This window comes from Lissotriton vulgaris, chromosome 3_1, assembly GCF_964263255.1.
Source record: "Lissotriton vulgaris chromosome 3_1, aLisVul1.2, whole genome shotgun sequence".
NCBI classification, from domain to species: Eukaryota; Metazoa; Chordata; class Amphibia; order Caudata; family Salamandridae; genus Lissotriton; species Lissotriton vulgaris.
In genome coordinates, this window is record NC_141689.1 from 1,140,629,935 (window position 1) to 1,140,652,188 (window position 22,254).

The window sequence follows — 22,254 nt, forward strand, 5'->3', positions numbered from 1 at the left end:
GCTGCCAGGGCGCGTGCAAAGAGTTACATTTTGCGATAAACTTGGAGGTGGAGCCCGGCTGTCGCACAGGTAGGCGGGGGACGCCAGAATCATGGTGCTCGGCTGCCTCACAGCACTACTGATGCACTTGCTGCACAACCGGGCCACCCACGCTGTGGGGCAAAGTAGTTATGGCTGCAGTGCCGGCTATTAATTATTTCCGAGCCGCAGCCTGGCAGAGTGAGAGTACAGCAGCCAGTGACATCACCATCACGAAGTCACACCATTTGCAGAGGGAGGTACAAGCAGATTTGTAGCACTAGCTGCTTCTCTTCGCAGCTGTCCGGGTCTCTGCAGGACCAATGGGCCCTTTCCCTGTCAACCGCACAACACTTACTCCAGCATTAAAAAATCTGAGTAAAGTGGAGACAACAGCTGAAGAAAGAACCATCAAAGTAAAGAGCAGGACAAGTTGAGTGAGTCTGCCCTCTTCCTCTTCTCCACTAACAGAGCCACCGGCAGAATGTGAGCTAACCTGATTATAACCCCGTAGTTCATATATATGATTATTTTTCATGAAAATGCATTTGTTTAACAATAACTTCCTCCCCTTGCCCATTCATGCCTCCTTGTGCGTTTTCAAGCACTTGCTACTGTGGAGCATCACTTATCAGGGGTGTAATGGTGTCTTGTTTCTTCCGCTATTCAATAGGTCATGCTGCTCTGGATGGGTGTTGTTGAGGTGGCACACAAAGGCCTGCGAGTGCCACTACTATTACTGTCTGTCCCAGCCCGCATAAACCGGATAATTAACACTACCCAGTAAGGAGAGATCACACTGCCTGTGACTCTCCGTCCGCTCCAACCGAGTCAGACTGGGACAGGAATTGGGCACAGGCACCAAAGTGCCCCACTAAGTGACCAGACCAATGCTTGCAAATTGTGCCAGGTTTCAGACTAATCATACAAACATTTTGCATGGAATGCAACACTTCATGAATAGGAGCCTTGCTAGCTTTGTTTTAATAACTGGCAAATGAACAGTGAAAACCGGCAGGGAAGAACACAAAACAGGGCCACAAACAGGCAAAAAGAAACAGCGCACACATTGACCTGGCAGACCAGGCCTTCCGACCTTGGCTTTGACACACCTTTCAATTCCTGTATGCTTCTGCAGTCCGTGATCCTCCTTCCCAGCCTTGGAAAGGAACACACAACTCATGCGGTGAAGAGATGCCCTGACAAATTAGGCAAAATAAAATAGAAAAGCATTCTTTTACATTAATCTCATGAAATCCTCGATTGATTTATACAATCACTAAATTTTGTCCTAGTTGGCGCAGTGGTGGATAGTGACTTCTGTATTCTACTGCTCCAATGTCTCATGTGCGACGGAGACCACTAGATGATGCACACAGTCTGAAGCAGGTAAAAATTGGAGCTTTGAAAGGTCTGACACAGAGTGTATAGTTGAGAGGGGCAAGTGCCAAAGCCTTTTTTTTTACATTTTTATTGCTTAATTTTGCTCACAAGAAAGTATCATTAGTTGTCGTTGAATGACACTCATAATTTCACAGAAATTATGAAAATGTCACACATAAGCAATCTGAAACCTTGACAGCTATGCATTAGGGGTGCTGCGAGGCAGCCCAGCACCATGATTCCGGCGCCACCCGTAAACCAGTAGGGCAGCCGGCCTCAAACTCCAAGTTAATTGCAAAATGTAATTGCATGCGCGTGCCCTAACAGCAGGACGTGACATCACTTCCCCACGCATTGCCACAGCCAAGTTGCCAAACATAACTTGACTACAGCAGGCAATGGCTTTCTCAGTAGTAGTTTTTGCGCACTACCCAGCTGGGCCCTGACGTCAGTCTGTCTGACTCAGACAGAGCTCCGTGGTGCTGCGGAAATCTCAGATACATTGAAGCAGCATTGGGAGCCTGCTCAGCTGCTGGAAGAACTCCCAAGCCTGTGGAAGCAACCCGAGCAGGCCACAGGAGCACGCTGCCAGCTGCCACAAGCACACTATTTTGCAGTGCTTCTGTGCACAGATGAGACTATGTATTATGCGTGACAATGAATTTCAGTGCAGTGATGCGGAGCACCACACTAAAATGCGTTATTCTAACGCCTGATGCGGGGTACTTGGCAGGACTGGACACAGGGCAAAGAAGGTTTGGTAACACATTAACTGTACTCAGATGAGTGAACTCCACGTCAATGCAAGAGCCTTTGTAGCACATGCTTCTTTCTGATCAGGCCATCATTTGCACCCTATTACAAAACTCCTTCGTATACCCCTCCTTGAGCAAATACATCTCAAAGCGCCAAATGAAAGGTGAAATAAAATACTTGCTGACCTTCACGGTGATCATTCGAGGCATTTCTCTGCAGAATTCTTCCTTCTCAACTATGAGGTCGGATTCAAAAAATGTATCGTATTCCGATAGCAGTTTGGCCATTATCTTGTTGCAGATCCCTTGTTCCTTCATGCCTTCAAATCCAGATGAAACCCTACAAAAGACAGGCGAAATTAATAACGCTTTGCAAAAGATACATTAGGGTGAAAAAATAATACAACAGACCGCCAAGCATTTACATTTTTGGTACATAACTATTTTCACTGTTTTGCATGGGTCAACCACATCTGACCACACCAGAGGAAAGAGGAAATAAATACAATAAAATACGTATTCAGATTAAGCTAACAAACTGCACTCGAGATTGGTACCAACTTGTGGAGACTTCAGTGACCTTTTTGGTGTCAGGCATGAAACACAGCACCAAACCTTTATGTGGCAATAGCTCCTATTCGCATATGGATACTGGCATTTTCAGTACTGCATAATGTGTAACTAATAATGGCAGTGATGCTTTTTAGGTCATGGAAATAGTCTTGCATACCGGTGTACAAATAATAACTTGGTTGTCATGGAGTATGACACACTCACATATTTAAAATACACTGTAAGTGTGCTGTAAGTTCGTGTCATTCGGGACATATTTCCTGGACGTGATCAGGCCTAGGAATATAAATTTGAATCGAATCCAATTCTTAACATCCAGTCGCGCTCCATCCATACATAGCGGGAGGTATCTGCAGGCATCTAGTCCCACCTATTCTACCGCGCCCCCCTCCCCCCCCCCAAAACCTGGCTGTTCGTCTTCCCCCTCCCCTGTGTTTCTTCTCTGTTCCCTTTTCTCTGTTTTGCTTCCATTCTCTTGCCCGCTTTTTCAAAAAAAAACTTTTGCATGCTTTATTTTCCATTTAGTTACTGTTTAGTTACCAATCCAACTTGGATCTGTAACTAAAAAGTAGAAAAGAAAATATCTGCATCATTTTATAGGCACTCACATGTGTGATGTCCGCATCTATAAAACATTGCACCTGTGTCAAAGGCTTTTTATTTTCTTTCAACTTCAGCCACGCAGCACAGCATCGCAGCCTAAAACTATTTCCAAAGCCAAAAGGTTGCAAAGGCAAGACCAATTGGTTTTGCCAATGCTTGTTTTAAACACATGGCAATATTTGTACTTCCCTCAAAATATTCCAGAACTGACGTACACAACGTACACAAAACCCCTGCTGCTCAGAGGGCACAACTAAGGCATTAGGGTATGGCTTTTCCTCTTTATACCTCTCTTCTTCCAGTAGTTTCTGGTCATCTTAATTCAGATCTCTCTGCCCACTCGCTCCTCAGCAGCTCAAGCTTTCCATTCTTTTCATACACTCTGTTCCATTCCCTCATAAGCAGTCCAGGCTCTCCCTGCTTTATCCTATTAACCCACTCTGTCATTAAAATGCTATTTGCAACCTTTTTCAAATATGGTGGACAGTAGTCTGCCATCTTCACCTTCACCCTACCTTTTCTGCATTTAATACTCTGGGATCTTAATGCATGATTCAACTTTTTTGTTTTAACACTATTTACCTCTACAAACGATTCAAAGTTTAGAAATGTACAAAAAACAGTATTACTTGATGGGTAACGCAAACTGGTGTTGCCAGTGATAAGAGGCAATGCCGGCAAAAATCAGTCAACGCGTTCAAAGGACACACAAGATGCAAAGGCGCCGGAGATGAAAAGGAAAGAGGTGCCGCAGCCCTATGAGGAGCTGTAGTATTAAAGCAGTTTGGGAAAATGTTTTAGAAGTTGGGGCTCCTGACCTTTTATCACATTAAAGTTAATAGACACAGTGTTTATTTTGTGCCAGTGGTAGGCACCACCACTCCCTTTTGGGGACCTGGACTTCTCGGACTTTGAACTAGCCCCTTCCATGCTGGTGACGAACCCCAGCCGTCACGCTCTGCGGCGCTCGTGTGCTGATGACGGCTGGGGTTCGTCACGGCCCCGCCCTGTTCTTTTGTTTACCGCACACGGGCGGAAACGGCCCAGCATGGAAGGGGCTAGAGGGCGAGAGGGTCGGGATGGCCTATAGGGCAATCTAAGTCAGCCTGAAGGGTTGGTCGGACAGGTCAGTGTGTGCTCCGGTTTTTTTGGCAGTTTGTGCCCATGTTTTATGATCTGGTGGGCCGTTTTGTTTCCCCAGTATTACCACAAACATACCCTGCAGTAAGCACAAATGCATGGAGTCACTCAAATGTTGCACAATGCATATACAGTTTGTCTTTACAAATTCGAAAATGCCCTAAGTAGCAAATGTTGGCCGCTTTTTAGCTATCTGATTCGCGAATAAGGGCCACTTTTATTTTGGTGCCCAGGACTACTTTCTGCTCCAGTCCCACCCCGAAGGGAGAAGGCAGAATAGGGATAACAAAGGAAGTATTAAAAGCTACGAATCAGTCACAGAAGGAGAAAGCAAGGATGAAAATCACCGTTCAAGAATGAGATAAAGATTGATGAAGTATTGTGTGGCAGAAAACCGAAGCAGGAGATGGAATCAATGCTAGGTAAACTTGACATTCAGCAACCCCGCTTTGCTAGCATCAGCGATGGGCCCCACAGAACAATTAGGAGCATCTCCATTTACCATTTGAATTTTTTTCATTTTATAATGTATTTATTTTTGTTTGGACAAGTTAAGCAGTGACCACTTAGGATTAAGACCAACAAACCTCCAAATACTTTCAGCTGCTGAACAGCCTGTTGAAACCCGATTTCTACCCTCTTCTGCAACACTGAAGAGGCCTTCTCTGGTCCTCTGTTGGTTCTGTGAGTGCACACATTCTCAGCAAACATGCAGTGCACAGGGCACGAGTGTCTCGCTGCAAGATTCCTAGAAACACTTGAAAGCATTTCGGAAAAATCCTTCAATGCTAACCTTCTTTTACAATAAAATCCGATTCAACTGGGAAGCTTTGTCGTCTCAAAGTAGACAGCCAATGGATTACAGTGAATACATGGCCACTTGGCAAGGACTGCTCTCAGACGCCTGCAGTGTGAGTTAGTTAGTCAATTATAAAGGCAACTGGATAGGAGGCAACAGCATGACGTAGCAGCTTCCATAGGGTTGATTTGAAAATTCTATTTGCAACATTCTCTTTCTAGCACAAGATATTTTCACGTCTAAGAACCAAATAATTTAAGATGTAATCCACACCTATAAACCACATACAATGTGCAGCTTCTGCTGCAGAGTTTTTAGGTTGAGGGCCTAAAAGACACAGTGACAATGTAGTACTGTACTGGTATACAAGGCCATCTATCTGCCTGTGAGCTTCTCTCTTAAACCCTTAGGGCCTCTAGTTGGATCCTTCATCAAGTTAACTCCCACAAGATAATCGTGGCAAACACAGTTTATGTTTGGGTTAAACAATAACTGATCTAGAATCGGTAAAGACCTTAAAGACAAGACTCAAAGAACAAGTAAAAAGCCTTGGTTTCCTAATAAGAAAACGTCACTGGATCAGTAATAGAGGTTGTCTACCTCAAATCCAGGTAAGAAATATAGAGCTGAATTTAAAACAATTTAACCAGAATCGATGGGTAAGTATTTACCTCAGAAAAAAAAATATTTTCCCATTCCCACACTGTCGACCAATTTGGTGATGCCTATAGTTGTCAAAGTAGAGCAGGAAAAGGCACCCCAGTTCTGTTGAAGTCCCAGAAATCCTTTCCAGGACCACAAAAGCAAACTAAGAAATAACAGTGATTAATTAGTTGCTTTTTAACTGTGAGAATTTATAGCGCGAGCCACTGCAGACATGTAACAAAATATGAAAGTATCAAAATTTAGAGAAAACGACCCTAGTTTGAACTCTAATCAATGGGGTTCATCCCTGGCAGGGATAGAATCCATCTTCGCACATAAATGCAACCGTTGATTAAAACAGGGACTTTAAGGAACCAGAGATCACAGCTAACGTAGATGATGAAAATACTAATAACTCTTTCGTTTTCAGCAACATACAAACGTAATCAACGGACGTAACTGTATTCTTCAATCTACGACAACTTCATGTAAAGCTACCCACTTCTGCCATTAGTAAGATTATATATATTTTGTTCTTACTTTGTATGTATTAGGTGTTGCTTTTGAGTCTAAGCAGGAGTGCCAATGGAGCGTTGTGCTGTGACTTAGTTTACATTCCCAAATATTCTATATAGCAGGGAAACAAGCCTTTAGAACGCTGCCTTTACCACTCAATGCCTTCACCACGCACGCAAGTTTTTGTGCATTTACTACACACAGTAAGTATTGTAGGGTAAGTATATGGTGTTTAGTAGAGTTGGGTATTATTGCACATTTTAGGGTTTAGGGTGGGCAGTGGTAAAGGGTGATACAGGTAATTTTAGGGTTGGGTGGTGGTTAAGGGTGGTAAGGGTATTTTTAGGGTTGGTAAGGGTACATTGAGGGTGTAGGGGTGGGTAGGATCCATATATATATATATATATATATATATATATATATATATATATATATATATATATATATATATATATATATATACACAGTCCAAGAGTTGCCCACAAACGATGAGGCCACACACAGCGTGCTTTAATCCTTTTATTCGGAGGATGTATTCAGCTTGAAATCGGCAAAATTAGCACCAGACGCGTTTCGGGCATCAGCTGCCCTTGATCACTGGTAGATGGGAACAGCAGCCGCAGGACCCCTCGCACACATTTAAATGTCCCCGCCCATGTGGGCGTGCGTGCATTGAATGCTGGTAGATGAAGTCCGGCTCGTCAACCCTTGTGGGTGCCGCCATGCCATCAAATGCAAAGTCTTCCCCAAGTGGGTGTGTCGATCTCAGGCATGAAAAGTAGTTCCATTCTCCGACTGGGCACGTTGTTCCACAGTGTAACTTTGTCACCAACACTGTAGACCCGCATCGTAGGCAGTGGGGCCTCATCACGGCCGAGGCCAGCCGTAACACATACAGTCCAAGAGTTGCCCACAAACGATGAGGCCACACACAGCGTGCTTTAATCCTTTTATTCGGAGGATGTATTCAGCTTGAAATCGGCAAAATTAGCACCAGACGCGTTTCGGGCATCAGCTGCCCTTGATCACTGGTAGATGGGAACAGCAGCCGCAGGACCCCTCGCACACATTTAAATGTCCCCGCCCATGTGGGCGTGTGTGCATTGAATGCTAGTAGATGAAGTCCGGCTCGTCAACCCTTGTGGGTGCCGCCATGCCATCAAATGCAAAGTCTTCCCCAAGTGGGTGTGTCGATCTCAGGCATGAAAAGTAGTTCCATTCTCCGACTGGGCACGTTGTTCCACAGTGTAACTTTGTCACCAACACTGTAGACCCGCATCGTAGGCAGTGGGGCCTCATCACGGCCGAGGCCAGCCGTAACACATACAGTCCAAGAGTTGCCCACAAACAATGAGGCCACACACAGCGTGCTTTAATCCTTTTATTCGGAGGATGTATTCAGCTTGAAATTGGCAAAATTAGCACCAGACGCGTTTCGGGCATCAGCTGCCCTTGATCACTGGTAGATGGGAACAGCAGCCGCAGGACCCCTCGCACACATTTAAATGTCCCCGCCCATGTGGGCGTGTGTGCATTGAATGCTGGTAGATGAAGTCCGGCTCGTCAACCCTTGTGGGTGCCGCCATGCCATCAAATGCAAAGTCTTCCCCAAGTGGGTGTGTCGATCTCAGGCATGAAAAGTAGTTCCATTCTCCGACTGGGCACGTTGTTCCACAGTGTAACTTTGTCACCAACACTGTAGACCCGCATCGTAGGCAGTGGGGCCTCATCACGGCCGAGGCCAGCCGTAACACATACAGTCCAAGAGTTGCCCACAAACGATGAGGCCACACACAGCGTGCTTTAATAATTTTATTCGGAGGATGTATTCAGCTTGAAATCGGCAAAATTAGCACCAGACGCGTTTCGGGCATCAGCTGCCCTTGATCACTGGTAGATGGGAACAGCAGCCGCAGGACCCCTCGCACACATTTAAATGTCCCCGCCCATGTGGGCGTGTGTGCATTGAATGCTGGTAGATGAAGTCCGGCTCGTCAACCCTTGTGGGTGCCGCCATGCCATCAAATGCAAAGTCTTCCCCAAGTGGGTGTGTCGATCTCAGGCATGAAAAGTAGTTCCATTCTCCGACTGGGCACGTTGTTCCACAGTGTAACTTTGTCACCAACACTGTAGACCCGCATCGTAGGCAGTGGGGCCTCATCACGGCTGAGGCCAGCCGTAACACATACAGTCCAAGAGTTGCCCACAAACGATGAGGCCACACACAGCGTGCTTTAATCCTTTTATTCGGAGGATGTATTCAGCTTGAAATCGGCAAAATTAGCACCAGACGCGTTTCGGGCATCAGCTGCCCTTGATCACTGGTAGATGGAGCCGCAGGACCCCTCGCACACATTTAAATGTCCCCGCCCATGTGGGCGTGTGTGCATTGAATGCTGGTAGATGAAGTCCGGCTCGTCAACCCTTGTGGGTGCCGCCATGCCATCAAATGCAAAGTCTTCCCCAAGTGGGTGTGTCGATTTCCTTCCACCCACTGGGGTAAGACATGCAGGCTGTTGTGGTGCTGCCAGCGGCAAGTGTGTGTTAACCCCCTCGTGAGTGACCTTCCAACTTGGCAACTTTTGGAAAGAATTTAATGCGGCTAGTCCGGTCGCGGAAGGTCCCGCCGCTGAAACTAGTGGATCTACCCTGCTCAGCATCTGGTGCAGTGAACAGAACGAGGGGGGCCTGAGCCGTTGGTATATATTGGCAGCATGAGGGCGCTGCATGACATTTCCTTCCACCCACTGGGGTAAGACATTGTGAAACAACGACATATCAGAGGTGCCCACTGGGGTTTTAGCACGATCAAAGTTTGGGCAATGGACTGCTAAGACCAGAATGCAACTTTGCCACACCCACATGGGTGGAACTTCTTACTCAATAAATCATGTGCATACAATCAGCCTCTGTTTCTCGTTGTTACAGCCAGTGATCAAGGGCGGGATGACGCCCGAAACGCGTTTGGCATGTAAATGGACGGATGTGCTGCAGGCTGTTGTGGTGCTGCCAGCGGCAAGTGTGTGTTAACCCCCTCGTGAGTGACCTTCCAACTTGGCAACTTTTGGAAAGAATTTAATGCGGCTAGTCCGGTCGCGGAAGGTCCCGCCGCTGAAACTAGTGGATCTACCCTGCTCAGCATCTGGTGCAGTGAACAGAACGAGGGGGGCCTGAGCCGTTGGTATATATTGGCAGCATGAGGGCGCTGCATGACATTTCCTTCCACCCACTGGGGTAAGACATTGTGAAACAACGACATATCAGAGGTGCCCACTGGGGTTTTAGCACGATCAAAGTTTGGGCAATGGACTGCTAAGACCAGAATGCAACTTTGCCACACCCACATGGGTGGAACTTGTTACTCAATAAATCATGTGCATACAATCAGCCTCTGTTTCTCGTTGTTACAGCCAGTGATCAAGGGCGGGATGACGCCCGAAACGCGTTTGGCATGTAAATGGACGGATGTGCTGCAGGCTGTTGTGGTGCTGCCAGAGGCAAGTGTGTGTTAACCCCCTCGTGAGTGACCTTCCAACTTGGCAACTTTTGGAAAGAATTTAATGCGGCTAGTCCGGTCGCGGAAGGTCCCGCCGCTGAAACTAGTGGATCTACCCTGCTCAGCATCTGGTGCAGTGAACAGAACGAGGGGGGCCTGAGCCATTGGTATATATTGGCAGCATGAGGGCCCTGCATGACATTTCCTTCCACCCACTGGGGTAAGACATTGTGAAACAACGACATATCAGAGGTGCCCACTGGGGTTTTAGCACGATCAAAGTTTGGGCAATGGACTGCTAAGACCAGAATGCAACTTTGCCACACCCACATGGGTGGAACTTGTTACTCAATAAATCATGTGCATACAATCAGCCTCTGTTTCTCGTTGTTACAGCCAGTGATCAAGGGCGGGATGACGCCTGAAACGCGTTTGGCATGTAAATGGACGGATGTGCTGCAGGCTGTTGTGGTGCTGCCAGCGGCAAGTGTGTGTTAACCCCCTCGTGAGTGACCTTCCAACTTGGCAACTTTTGGAAAGAATATATATATATATATATATATATATATATATATATATATATATATATATATATATATATATATATATATATATATATATATATATACATACATGCGTGCACATACACAATTTCTGAATACCTGTTAAGCTGTTGAGTGCCAGATTCGAATTTGTTTATAATCGGCAACTTGTAATGCACCCAGTTCATGATTATAAAAAAAAAGAAGTCAGAACCTCTGATGTCGCAATGCCTGCTGCCAGAGCCCGCAGCCCAGGTAAAAGGCAGGTCAGGTCACGGAGCATAATTGAAGCAGCTGTTTATAGCAATGAAAACAGAACATTGCTTTTCATTCCTCTGCTCCATTTTTCTCCTTTATGATGTCAAGCAGAGAGCATGATTTTTTTTTTGCATTGTTGGAGAAAAGCTAGAATATTTCTGCATTCCAACCCACTCCAGCTTATTTTTTTTTTTACACTGACATGTATTGATCTGTTTTTAATATATGTGTGTAACAAATATCTGGCAGGTTTTTGATGTGTTTAATTTTGCACTGGAGGTCTTATATATTTATTCTTCATGTTTGCAAACATGTTCACTCTTTCATATAAAAGAGCTACGCATAAAGGTTATAAGTGGTTTGAGGGAAAGGTGATGGCGTGACCATGTTTTATATGGTATCAAGTACCCCCTGGTGTACAGGCTAAAGAAATTGCAAGTCCCCTTGGAGTTCCATAACCTTATAAAGGAACTCGGCCATCGACCACGTTCCTCGGTATGATTATGGAACTCCTTGGTGACTTGCAATATCTTTATATTGTATAGCGGGGGTACTTTATCCCATATACACACGTACACACGAAAAATCACAAGGAAACAAAAAAACCAGCAAGGGCAAAAATCCAGAACCCCAAGGATACAATGAGTCACAAAGAAATGAAATATCCAATAAAGAAGTGAGTCAAACAGATGGACTCAGAAAAGAATGAAAATATATTTCCAGTACAATGTTTCAGCTTCTATCTTCCTCAGGTAGGACAAGATTGTTTGCTATGCCACTGAGCTAACAATCATGTACTATCTGAGGAAGGTGGAAGTCGAAACAGTAAAATGATATATATATATATATATATATATATATAATATAAGCATGCACGGTAACGGTAAGGGCATGCAATGTACTGTCATACATACTATGTTGCAACCCTAAACACAATTACAATGACGGACCAAAACATGCGACTGACAATTACATCAACTATGCTCATCACCCCAACTTGACATTATTTGAATTGGGCAGTTTATTCTAAAGCAGCCATAACAATATGGGCGCTAGAGACAGAGAGAGCCAAGGGTAAGCGGAATTACGATCAGTGCATTAGCTCAACAAAGTAGTCGATGAAGGTAACAATATTAAAGTAAAGGGTGTAAACAATAACAATGGCACATGTAATGGATTCAGCATTCACAGCTCTGAGCCTGTGTGTATCCAGTTAGGCCTGGAACGAAACACTGCCATTTTGCATGTACACAGGCCTTTCCTAAGTTGTCTTCACTTCTACAGGACTTATGACACACATTTGCATCCATGACAGTCTGGATTTGTTTCTTGGAAACTATACTTGCTTACAGAATCAGCTTAACAAGAACACTTTTATGCCACCTTGACACCATGTGCAAGGTTTATACATACGTTGTGCAAATGTGCTTGTTGTTTTCGTACATATTGAGATATAGCCATCTATAACATACAAACAATGGCAGCCTGATCAAGATCTCGGCCCAAGGCAGGGATGTCTATTGTTATAAAGCGGACTGGAGGAATTACAATAGCCATGACGCATGTAGGATGATGGTGGACTAAATTGTATTTTTTATGTTGCAGAGTGTGACTATAAGCTTTCGCCCCCAACCAGGACCCATGTTGTGAAGTCACAATTGTTTTAAAGTAAGTTCCTTTTTTCTCCATATACTAAGTCTGCCTTCTCTGAGGGTTATTATGAGCCTCACGTCTACTCATACCCCATTCGTTTTTTAGGGCTCGACCTCTTCCAATGCGCAAGCATTGCAGATGTCGAACATATTGGGGACTTATCCAGAGCTTAACTAAACCGGCGATTTGATGCTGTGCCCGTGAAAAAGCGCGTGCACAGCATCAAAGCCACCAGCCTCCCCCTACAAGCTTACCCCAGCGTGCGCTCTGGCATTTCTCCTCCCCTAATTAGTCACTGCCCACGGCCGGCCGGCACAGCAAAGGCTGCTGCTCCCCGTGCGTCTCCCCTTACTCTCCCCTATTCTTCCCTTCTAGCCTCTCCCCGCCCCCCCTCCCGACCAACAACATAACATGACATGACATAACATACATAACATGGTTTAAGTGCAGGACAGAGAATTCTGCATTATGCTTCCCTAATGTGTGCTGTGCTTTAGGGCAGGAAGCAGGCCCTCAGGAGTGAGGAGATGGTGGCTGTATCCTCATTGTCTCATTATTATTAATTTTACTTTCTGTTTGCGCCACACTCCCCCTTAAATAGCTCCATGGCTCCTTAGGGACTGCAGCCCGCAGTTTGAAAGCCATGTTGTGCAGCAGCCAAAGTTGTTTCCCACCATTTCCCCCATCTCTCCTCATCTTCCCCATCACATGTCAGAATATCGTATAGAAATATATTATCTCTTATACATATTGTCCTGGTGTCGCACTAGGTCTGGATTTTCTATTATCTGCTATCGCCGATATCTTTGTAGACAATATTCAGGATGGAATTTTTTCTTTCAGACAATATTCTGCCAATGACATTCTCATACCAGGCTGCTTTACGCTATGGCTCTCATCTTGCACACTTTCAATGTTGGTTTCTTGCAAATAAAATAAGAAAGTACAAAAACACTATGCAGCCATCGTGCAGGAAATCTAAATAAGACTGATCTGCGCTCAGATACATTTCACGTGTGACTCCGACCAACCATGTGGGTGGGGTGAGTGTATGAACTATTTCTTCTGCCATTGGATGACTGAGAGTGTAGTTGGTTATTGGTGGGGGATATGACTCAGTTCGCTGGATCGTTATCAAATGCATGGAACATTATGTAAAGTACCCTCTGCTAACCTCTTTGTGGGTGAGTGTGTGCAGCTCATTAACGGGCTGCGCATCACAGGGTTTCCACTTAGTGGCACACAGATGCTCATAGCCTTTTTCAAGATACTCTTTCGAAAGAATTTGCAAGCTTTGCTAAAGTCAATTGATCTTGCTTTTTAGCTTTGCCACTTGTTTCTGGGGAAAAAAGTTATTGCCAATGTTAAACAGCATTGGGAAAAAACGAATGAATAAATAAAAGTGCATTGATTTACACTACGCATGCCTCAATAAGCATGTGTTAGTGCAGACATTTTGGTTGTCTTAATTTACCCCCCCCCCACAAAATGGCAAACACCCTTGGAGATGTAAACCGAAAAAAAAACATAAACATAAGGTGTGAAAAAGTACGTTCTAACAAAAAACTGTCACAGCAGCAAATTGCAGCTGCTAGGCCCAAGCAGGCAGTTAAAAAATAGTTTAAAAAATGAACAAGCAGCACACGGGGGAGCATACGTGCGAACACACAATTCATGCATGAGACTCACAATTTTTAAAGCTCCACCGATGCACCCACCACACAGCTCCACCGATTCTCCAACTAAGCTCCACCAATGCACCCACCACACAGCTTCACCGATGCACCCACCACAGAGCTCCACTGAGGCACCTACCACACAGCTCCACCGATGCACCCACCACACAGCACCCACCACACAGCACCCACCACACAGCTCCACTGATGCACCCACCACACAGCTCCACCGATGCACCCACCACACAGCTCCACCGATGCACCCACCACACAGCTCCACCGATGCACCCACCACACAGCTCCAGCTACACAGCTCCACCGATGCACCCACCACACAGCTCCACCGAGGCACCCATCACACAGCTCCACCGATGCACCCACCACACAGCTCCACAGATGCACCCACCACACAGCTCCACCGATGCACCCACCACACAGCTTCACTGACACAGCTCCACCTATGCACCCAGCTCCACCGATGCACCCACCACACAGCTCCACCGATGCACCCAACACACAGCTCCACCCATGCACCCAACACACAGCTCCACCGATGCACCCACCACACAGCTCCACCGATGCACCCACCACACAGCTCCACCGAGGCACCCACCATACAGCTCCACCAAGGCACCCACCACACAGCTCCACCGATGCACCCACCACACAGCTCCACCGATGCTCCAACTAAGCTCCACCAATGCATCCACCACACAGCTCCACCAATGCACCCACTAAGCTCCACCGATGCACCCACCACACAGCTCCACCGACACAGCTCCACTGATGCACCCACCACACAGCTCCACTGACTGATGCACCCACCACACAGCTCCACCGATGCACCCACAACACAGCTCCACCGATGCCCCAACTAAGCTCCACCAATGCACCCACCACACAGCTCCACCGATGCACCCACTAAGCTCCACCGATGCACCCACTAAGCTCCACCGATGCACCCACCACACAGCTTCACCGATTCACCCACCGCAGAGCTCCACCGAGGCACCCACCACACCGCTCCACCGAGGCACCCACCACACAGCTCTACCAATGCACCCACCACACAGCTCCACCAATGCACCCAGCACACAGCTCCTCCGATGCACCCACCACACAGCTCCACCGATGCACCCACCACACAGCTCCACTGAGGCACCCACCACACAGCTCCACCTAGGCACCCACCACACAGCCCTACCGATGCACCCACCACACAGCTCCACTGATGCAGCCAGCACACAGCTCCACCGATGCACCCACCACACAGCTCCACCGATGCACCCACCACACAGCTCCACCGATGCACCCACCACACAGCTCCACTGATGCACCCACCACACAGCTCCACCGATGCACCCACCACACAGCTCCACCGAGGCACCCACCACACAGCTCCACCGATGCACCCACCACACAGCTCCACCGAAGCACCCACCACACAGCTCCGCCAATGCACCCACCACACAGCTCTGCCGAGGCACCCACCACACAGCTCCACCGATGCACCCACCACACAGCTCCACCGATGCACCCACCACACAGCTCCACCGATGCTCCAACTAAGCTCCACCAATGCACCCACCACACAGCTCTGCCGAGGCACCCACCACACAGCTCCACTGAGGCACCCACCACACAGCTCCACCGAGGCACCCACCACACAGCACTACCGAGGCACCCACCACACAGCTCCCCCGATGCACCCACCACCCAGCTCCACCGATGCACCCACCGCCCAGCTCGACTGACACAGCTCCACCGATGCACCCACCACACATCTCCACCGATGCACCCACCACACAGCTCCACCGATGCAGCCACCACACAGCTCCACCGATGCACCCACCACCCAGCTCCACCGAGCACCCACCACACAGCTCCACCGACACAGCTTCACCGATGTACCCACCCCACAGCTCCACCGATGCACCCACCACACAGCTCCACCGATGCAGCGACCACACAGCTCCACCGACACAGCTCCACCGATGCACCCACCACCCAGCTCCACCGATGCACCCACCACACAGCTCCACCGACACAGCTCCACCGATGCACCCACCACACCGCTCAACCGATGCACCCACCACACAGCTCCACCAATGCACCCACCACACAGCTCCACCAAACGCGCACCACACAGCTCCACCTACACAGCTCCACCGATGCACCCACCACACAGCTCCACCGATGCACCCACCACACAGCTCCACCGATGCACCCACCATACAGCTCCACCAAGGCACCCATCACACAGCTCCACCGATGCACCCACCACACAGCTCCACCGATGCTCCAACTAAGCTCCACCAATGCACCCACCACACAGCTCCACCGATGCACCCACCACACAGCTCCACCGATGCACCCACCACACAGCCCCACCAATGCACCCACCACACAGCTCCATTTATGCACCCACCACACAGCTCCACCGAGGCACCCACCACACAGCTCCACTGATGCACTCACCACACAGCTCCACCAATGCAACCACCACACAGCTCCACCGATGCACCCACCACACAGCTCCACCGATGCAGCAACCACACAGCTCCACCGACACAGCTCGACCGATGCACCCACCACCAAGATCCACCGATGCACCCACCACACAGCTCCACCGACACAGCTCCACCGATGCACCCAACACAGCTCCACCGATGCATCCACCACACAGCTCCACCGAGGCACCCACCATACAGCTCCACCAAGGCACCCACCACACAGCTCCACCGATGCACCCACCACACAGCTCCACCGAGGCACCCACCACACAGCTCCACCGAAGCACCCACCACACAGCTCCACCGAAGCACCCACCACACAGCTCCAACGATGCACCCACCACACAGCTCCACCGATGCACCCACCACACAGCTCCGCCGATGCACCCACCACACAGCTCCACTGACACCGCTCCACCGATGCACCCACCACACAGCTCCACCGATGCACCCACCACACAGCTCCACCGATGCACCCACCACACAGCTCCACCGAGGCACCCACCATACAGCTCCACCAAGGCACCCACCACACAGCTCCACCGATGCACCCACCACACAGCTCCACCGAGGCACCCACCACACAGCTCCACAGGTGCACCCACCAAACAGCTCCACAGATGCACCCACCACACAGCTCCACCGAAGCACCCACCACACAGCTTCGCCAATGCACCCACCACACAGCTCCACCGATGCACCCACTAAGCTCCACCGATGCACCCACTAAGCTCCACCGATGCACCCACCACACAGCTTCACCGATTCACCCACTGCAGAGCTCCACCGAGGCACCCACCACACCGCTCCACCGAGGCACCCACCACACAGCTCTACCAATGCACCCACCACACAGCTCCACCAATGCACCCAGCACACAGCTCCTCCGATGCACCCACCACACAGCTCCACCGATGCACCCACCACACAGCTCCACTGAGGCACCCACCACACAGCTCCACCTAGGCACCCACCACACAGCCCTACCGATGCACCCACCACACAGCTCCACTGATGCAGCCAGCACACAGCTCCACCGATGCACCCACCACACAGCTCCACCGATGCACCCACCACACAGCTCCACCGATGCACCCACCACACAGCTCCACTGATGCACCCACCACACAGCTCCACCAATGCACCCACCACACAGCTCCACCGAGGCACCCACCACACAGCTCCACCGATGCACCCACCACACAGCTCCACCGAAGCACCCACCACACAGCTCCGCCAATGCACCCACCACACAGCTCTGCCGAGGCACCCACCACACAGCTCCACCGATGCACCCACCACACAGCTCCACCGATGCTCCAACTAAGCTCCACCAATGCACCCACCACACAGCTCTGCCGAGGCACCCACCACACAGCTCCACCGAGGCACCCACCACACAGCTCCACCGATGCACCCACCACCCAGCTCCACCGATGCACCCACCGCCCAGCTCCACTGACACAGCTCCACCGATGCACGCACCACACATCTCCACCGATGCACCCACCACACAGCTCCACCGATGCAGCCACCACACAGCTCCACCGATGCACCCACCACCCAGCTCCACCGATGCACCCACCACACAGCTCCACCGACACAGCTTCACCGATGTACCCACCCCACAGCTCCACCGATGCACCCACCACACAGCTCCACCGATGCAGCGACCACACAGCTCCACCGACACAGCTCCACCGATGCACCCACCACCCAGCTCCACCGATGCACCCACCACACAGCTCCACCGACACCGCTCCACCGATGCACCCACCACACCGCTCAACCGATGCACCCACCACACAGCTCCACCAATGCACCCACCACACAGCTCCTCCAAACGCGCACCACACAGCTCCACCTACACAGCTCCACCGATGCACCCACCACACAGCTCCACCGATGCACCCACCACACAGCTCCACCGATGCACCCACCATACAGCTCCACCAAGGCACCCATCACACAGCTCCACCGATGCACCCACCACACAGCTCCACCGATGCTCCAACTAAGCTCCACCAATGCACCCACCACACAGCTCCACCAATGCACCCACCACACAGCTCCACCGACACAGCTTCACCGATGTACCCACCCCACAGCTCCACCGATGCACCCACCACACAGCTCCACCGATGCAGCGACCACACAGCTCCACCGACACAGCTCCACCGATGCACCCACCACCCAGCTCCACCGATGCACCCACCACACAGCTCCATCGACACAGCTCCACCGATGCACCCACCACACCACTCAACCGATGCACCCACCACACAGCTCCACCAATGCACCCACCACACAGCTCCACCAAACGCGCACCACACAGCTCCACCTACACAGCTCCACCGATGCACCCACCACACAGCTCCACCAATGCACCCACCACACAGCTCCACCAAACGCGCACCACACAGCTCAACCTACACAGCTCCACCGATGCACCCACCACACAGCTCCACCGATGCACCCACCACACAGCTCCACCGATGCACCCACCATAAAGCTCCACCAAGGCACCCATCACACAGCTCCACCGATGCACCCACCACACAGCTCCACCGATGCTCCAACTAAGCTCCACCAATGCACCCACCACACAGCTCCACCAATGCACCCACCACACAGCTCCACCAATGCACCCACCGCACAGCTCCACCTACACAGCTTCACCGATGCACCCACCACACAGCTCCACCGATGCACCCACCACACAGCTCCACCAATGCACCCACCACACAGCTCCATTTATGCACCCACCACACAGCTCCACCGAGGCACCCACCACACAGCTCCAGTGATGCACTCACCACACAGCTCCACCAATGCAATCACCACACAGCTCCACCAATGCAACCACCACACAGCTCCACCGATGCACCCACCTCACAGCTCCACCGATGCAGCAACCACACAGCTCCACCGACACAGCTCCACCGATGCACCCACCACCAAGATCCACCGATGCACCCACCACACAGCTCCACCGACACAGCTCCACCGATGCACCCACCACACAGCTCCACCGATGCATCCACCACACAGCTCCACCGAGGCACCCACCATACAGCTCCACCAAGGCACCCACCACACAGCTCCACCGATGCACCCACCACACAGCTCCACCGAGGCACCCACCACACAGCTCCACCGAAGCACCCACCACACAGCTCCCCCGAAGCACCCACCACACAGCTCCACCGATGCACCCACCACACAGCTCTACCGATGCACCGACCACACAGCTCCACCGATGCACCCACCACAGCTCCACCGATGCACCCACCACACAGCTCCACTGACACCGCTCCACCGATGCACCCACCACACAGCTCCACCGATGCACCCACCACACAGCTCCACCGAGGCACCCACCATACAGCTCCACCAAGGCACCCACCACACAGCTCCACCGATGCACCCATCACACAGCTCCACCGAGGCACCCACCACACAGCTCCACAGGTGCACCCACCAAACAGCTCCACAGATGCACCCACCACACAGCTCCACCGAAGCACCCACCACACAGCTTCGCCAATGCACCCACCACACAGCTCCACCGATGCACCCACTAAGCTCCACCGATGCACCCACTAAGCTCCACCGATGCACCCACCACACAGCTTCACCGATTCACCCACCGCAGAGCTCCACCGAGGCACCCACCACACCGCTCCACCGAGGCACCCACCACACAGCTCTACCAATGCACCCACCACACAGCTCCACCGATGCACCCAGCACACAGCTCCTCCGATGCACCCACCACACAGCTCCACCGATGCACCCACCACACAGCTCCACTGAGGCACCCACCACACAGCTCCACCTAGGCACCCACCACACAGCCCTACCGATGCACCCACCACACAGCTCCACTGATGCAGCCAGCACACAGCTCCACCGATGCACCCACCACACAGCTCCACCGATGCACCCACCACACAGCTCCACCGATGCACCCACCACACAGCTCCACTGATGCACCCACCACACAGCTCCACCGATGCACCCACCACACAGCTCCACCGAGGCACCCACCACACAGCTCCACCGATGCACCCACCACACAGCTCCACCGAAGCACCCACCACACAGCTCCGCCAATGCACCCACCACAGCTCTGCCGAGGCACCCACCACACAGCTCCACCGATGCACCCACCACACAGCTCCACCGATGCTCCAACTAAGCTCCACCAATGCACCCACCACACAGCTCTGCCGAGGCACCCACCACACAGCTCCACTGAGGCACCCACCACACAGCTCCACCGAGGCACCCACCACACAGCACTACCGAGGCACCCACCACACAGCTCCCCCGATGCACCCACCACCCAGCTCCACCGATGCACCCACCGCCCAGCTCCACTGACACAGCTCCACCGATGCACCCACCACACATCTCCACCGATGCACCCACCACACAGCTCCACCGATGCAGCCACCACACAGCTCCACCGATGCACCCACCACCCAGCTCCACCGATGCACCCACCACACAGCTCCACCGACACAGCTTCACCGATGTACCCACCCCACAGCTCCACCGATGCACCCACCACACAGCTCCACCGATGCAGCGACCACACAGCTCCACCGACACAGCTCCACCGATGCACCCACCACCCAGCTCCACCGATGCACCCACCACACAGCTTCACCGACACAGCTCCACCGATGCACCCACCACACCGCTCAACCGATGCACCCACCACACAGCTCCACCAATGCACCCACCACACAGCTCCACCAAACGCGCACCACACAGCTCCACCTACACAGCTCCACCGATGCACCCACCACACAGCTCCACCGATGCACCCACCACACAGCTCCACCGATGCACCCACCACACAGCTCCACCGATGCACCCACCATACAGCTCCACCAAGGCACCCATCACACAGCTCCACCGATGCACCCACCACACAGCTCCACCGATGCTCCAACTAAGCTCCACCAATGCACCCACCACACAGCTCCACCAATGCACCCACCACACAGCTCCACCGATGCACCCACCGCACAGCTCCACCTACACAGCTTCACCGATGCACCCACCACACAGCTCCACCGATGCACCCACCACACAGCTCCACCAATGCACCCACCACACAGCTCCATTTATGCACCCACCACACAGCTCCACCGAGGCACCCACCACACAGCTCCACTGATGCACTCACCACACAGCTCCACCAATGCAACCACCACACAGCTCCACCGATGCACCCACCACACAGCTCCACCGATGCAGCAACCACACAGCTCCACCGACACAGCTCCACCGATGCACCCACCACCAAGATCCACCGATGCACCCACCACACAGCTCCACCGACACAGCTCCACCGATGCACCCACCACACAGCTCCACCGATGCATCCACCACACAGCTCCACCGAGGCACCCACCATACAGCTCCACCAAGGCACCCACCACACAGCTCCACCGATGCACCCACCACACAGCTCCACCGAGGCACCCACCACACAGCTCCACCGAAGCACCCACCACACAGCTCCACCGAAGCACCCACCACACAGCTCCACCGATGCACCCACCACACAGCTCTACCGATGCACCCACCACACAGCTCCACCGATGCACCCACCACAGCTCCACCGATGCACCCACCACACAGCTCCGCCGATGCACCCACCACACAGC

The 22,254-nt window shown here is 51.5% G+C and overlaps 1 protein-coding gene across 1 annotated transcript in view; it reads right to left on the minus strand.

The window, feature by feature from the left end:
• FAM13A (family with sequence similarity 13 member A) overlaps positions 1 to 22,254 on the minus strand; it is a 1,072,469-nt gene that overhangs the window by 753,179 nt on the left and 297,036 nt on the right. The window contains exon 5 of the mRNA XM_086961617.1: positions 2,343 to 2,496. Within this exon, the coding sequence (XP_086817743.1) occupies positions 2,343 to 2,496 (154 nt within the window). The remainder of the gene's footprint in view (positions 1 to 2,342; positions 2,497 to 22,254) is intronic.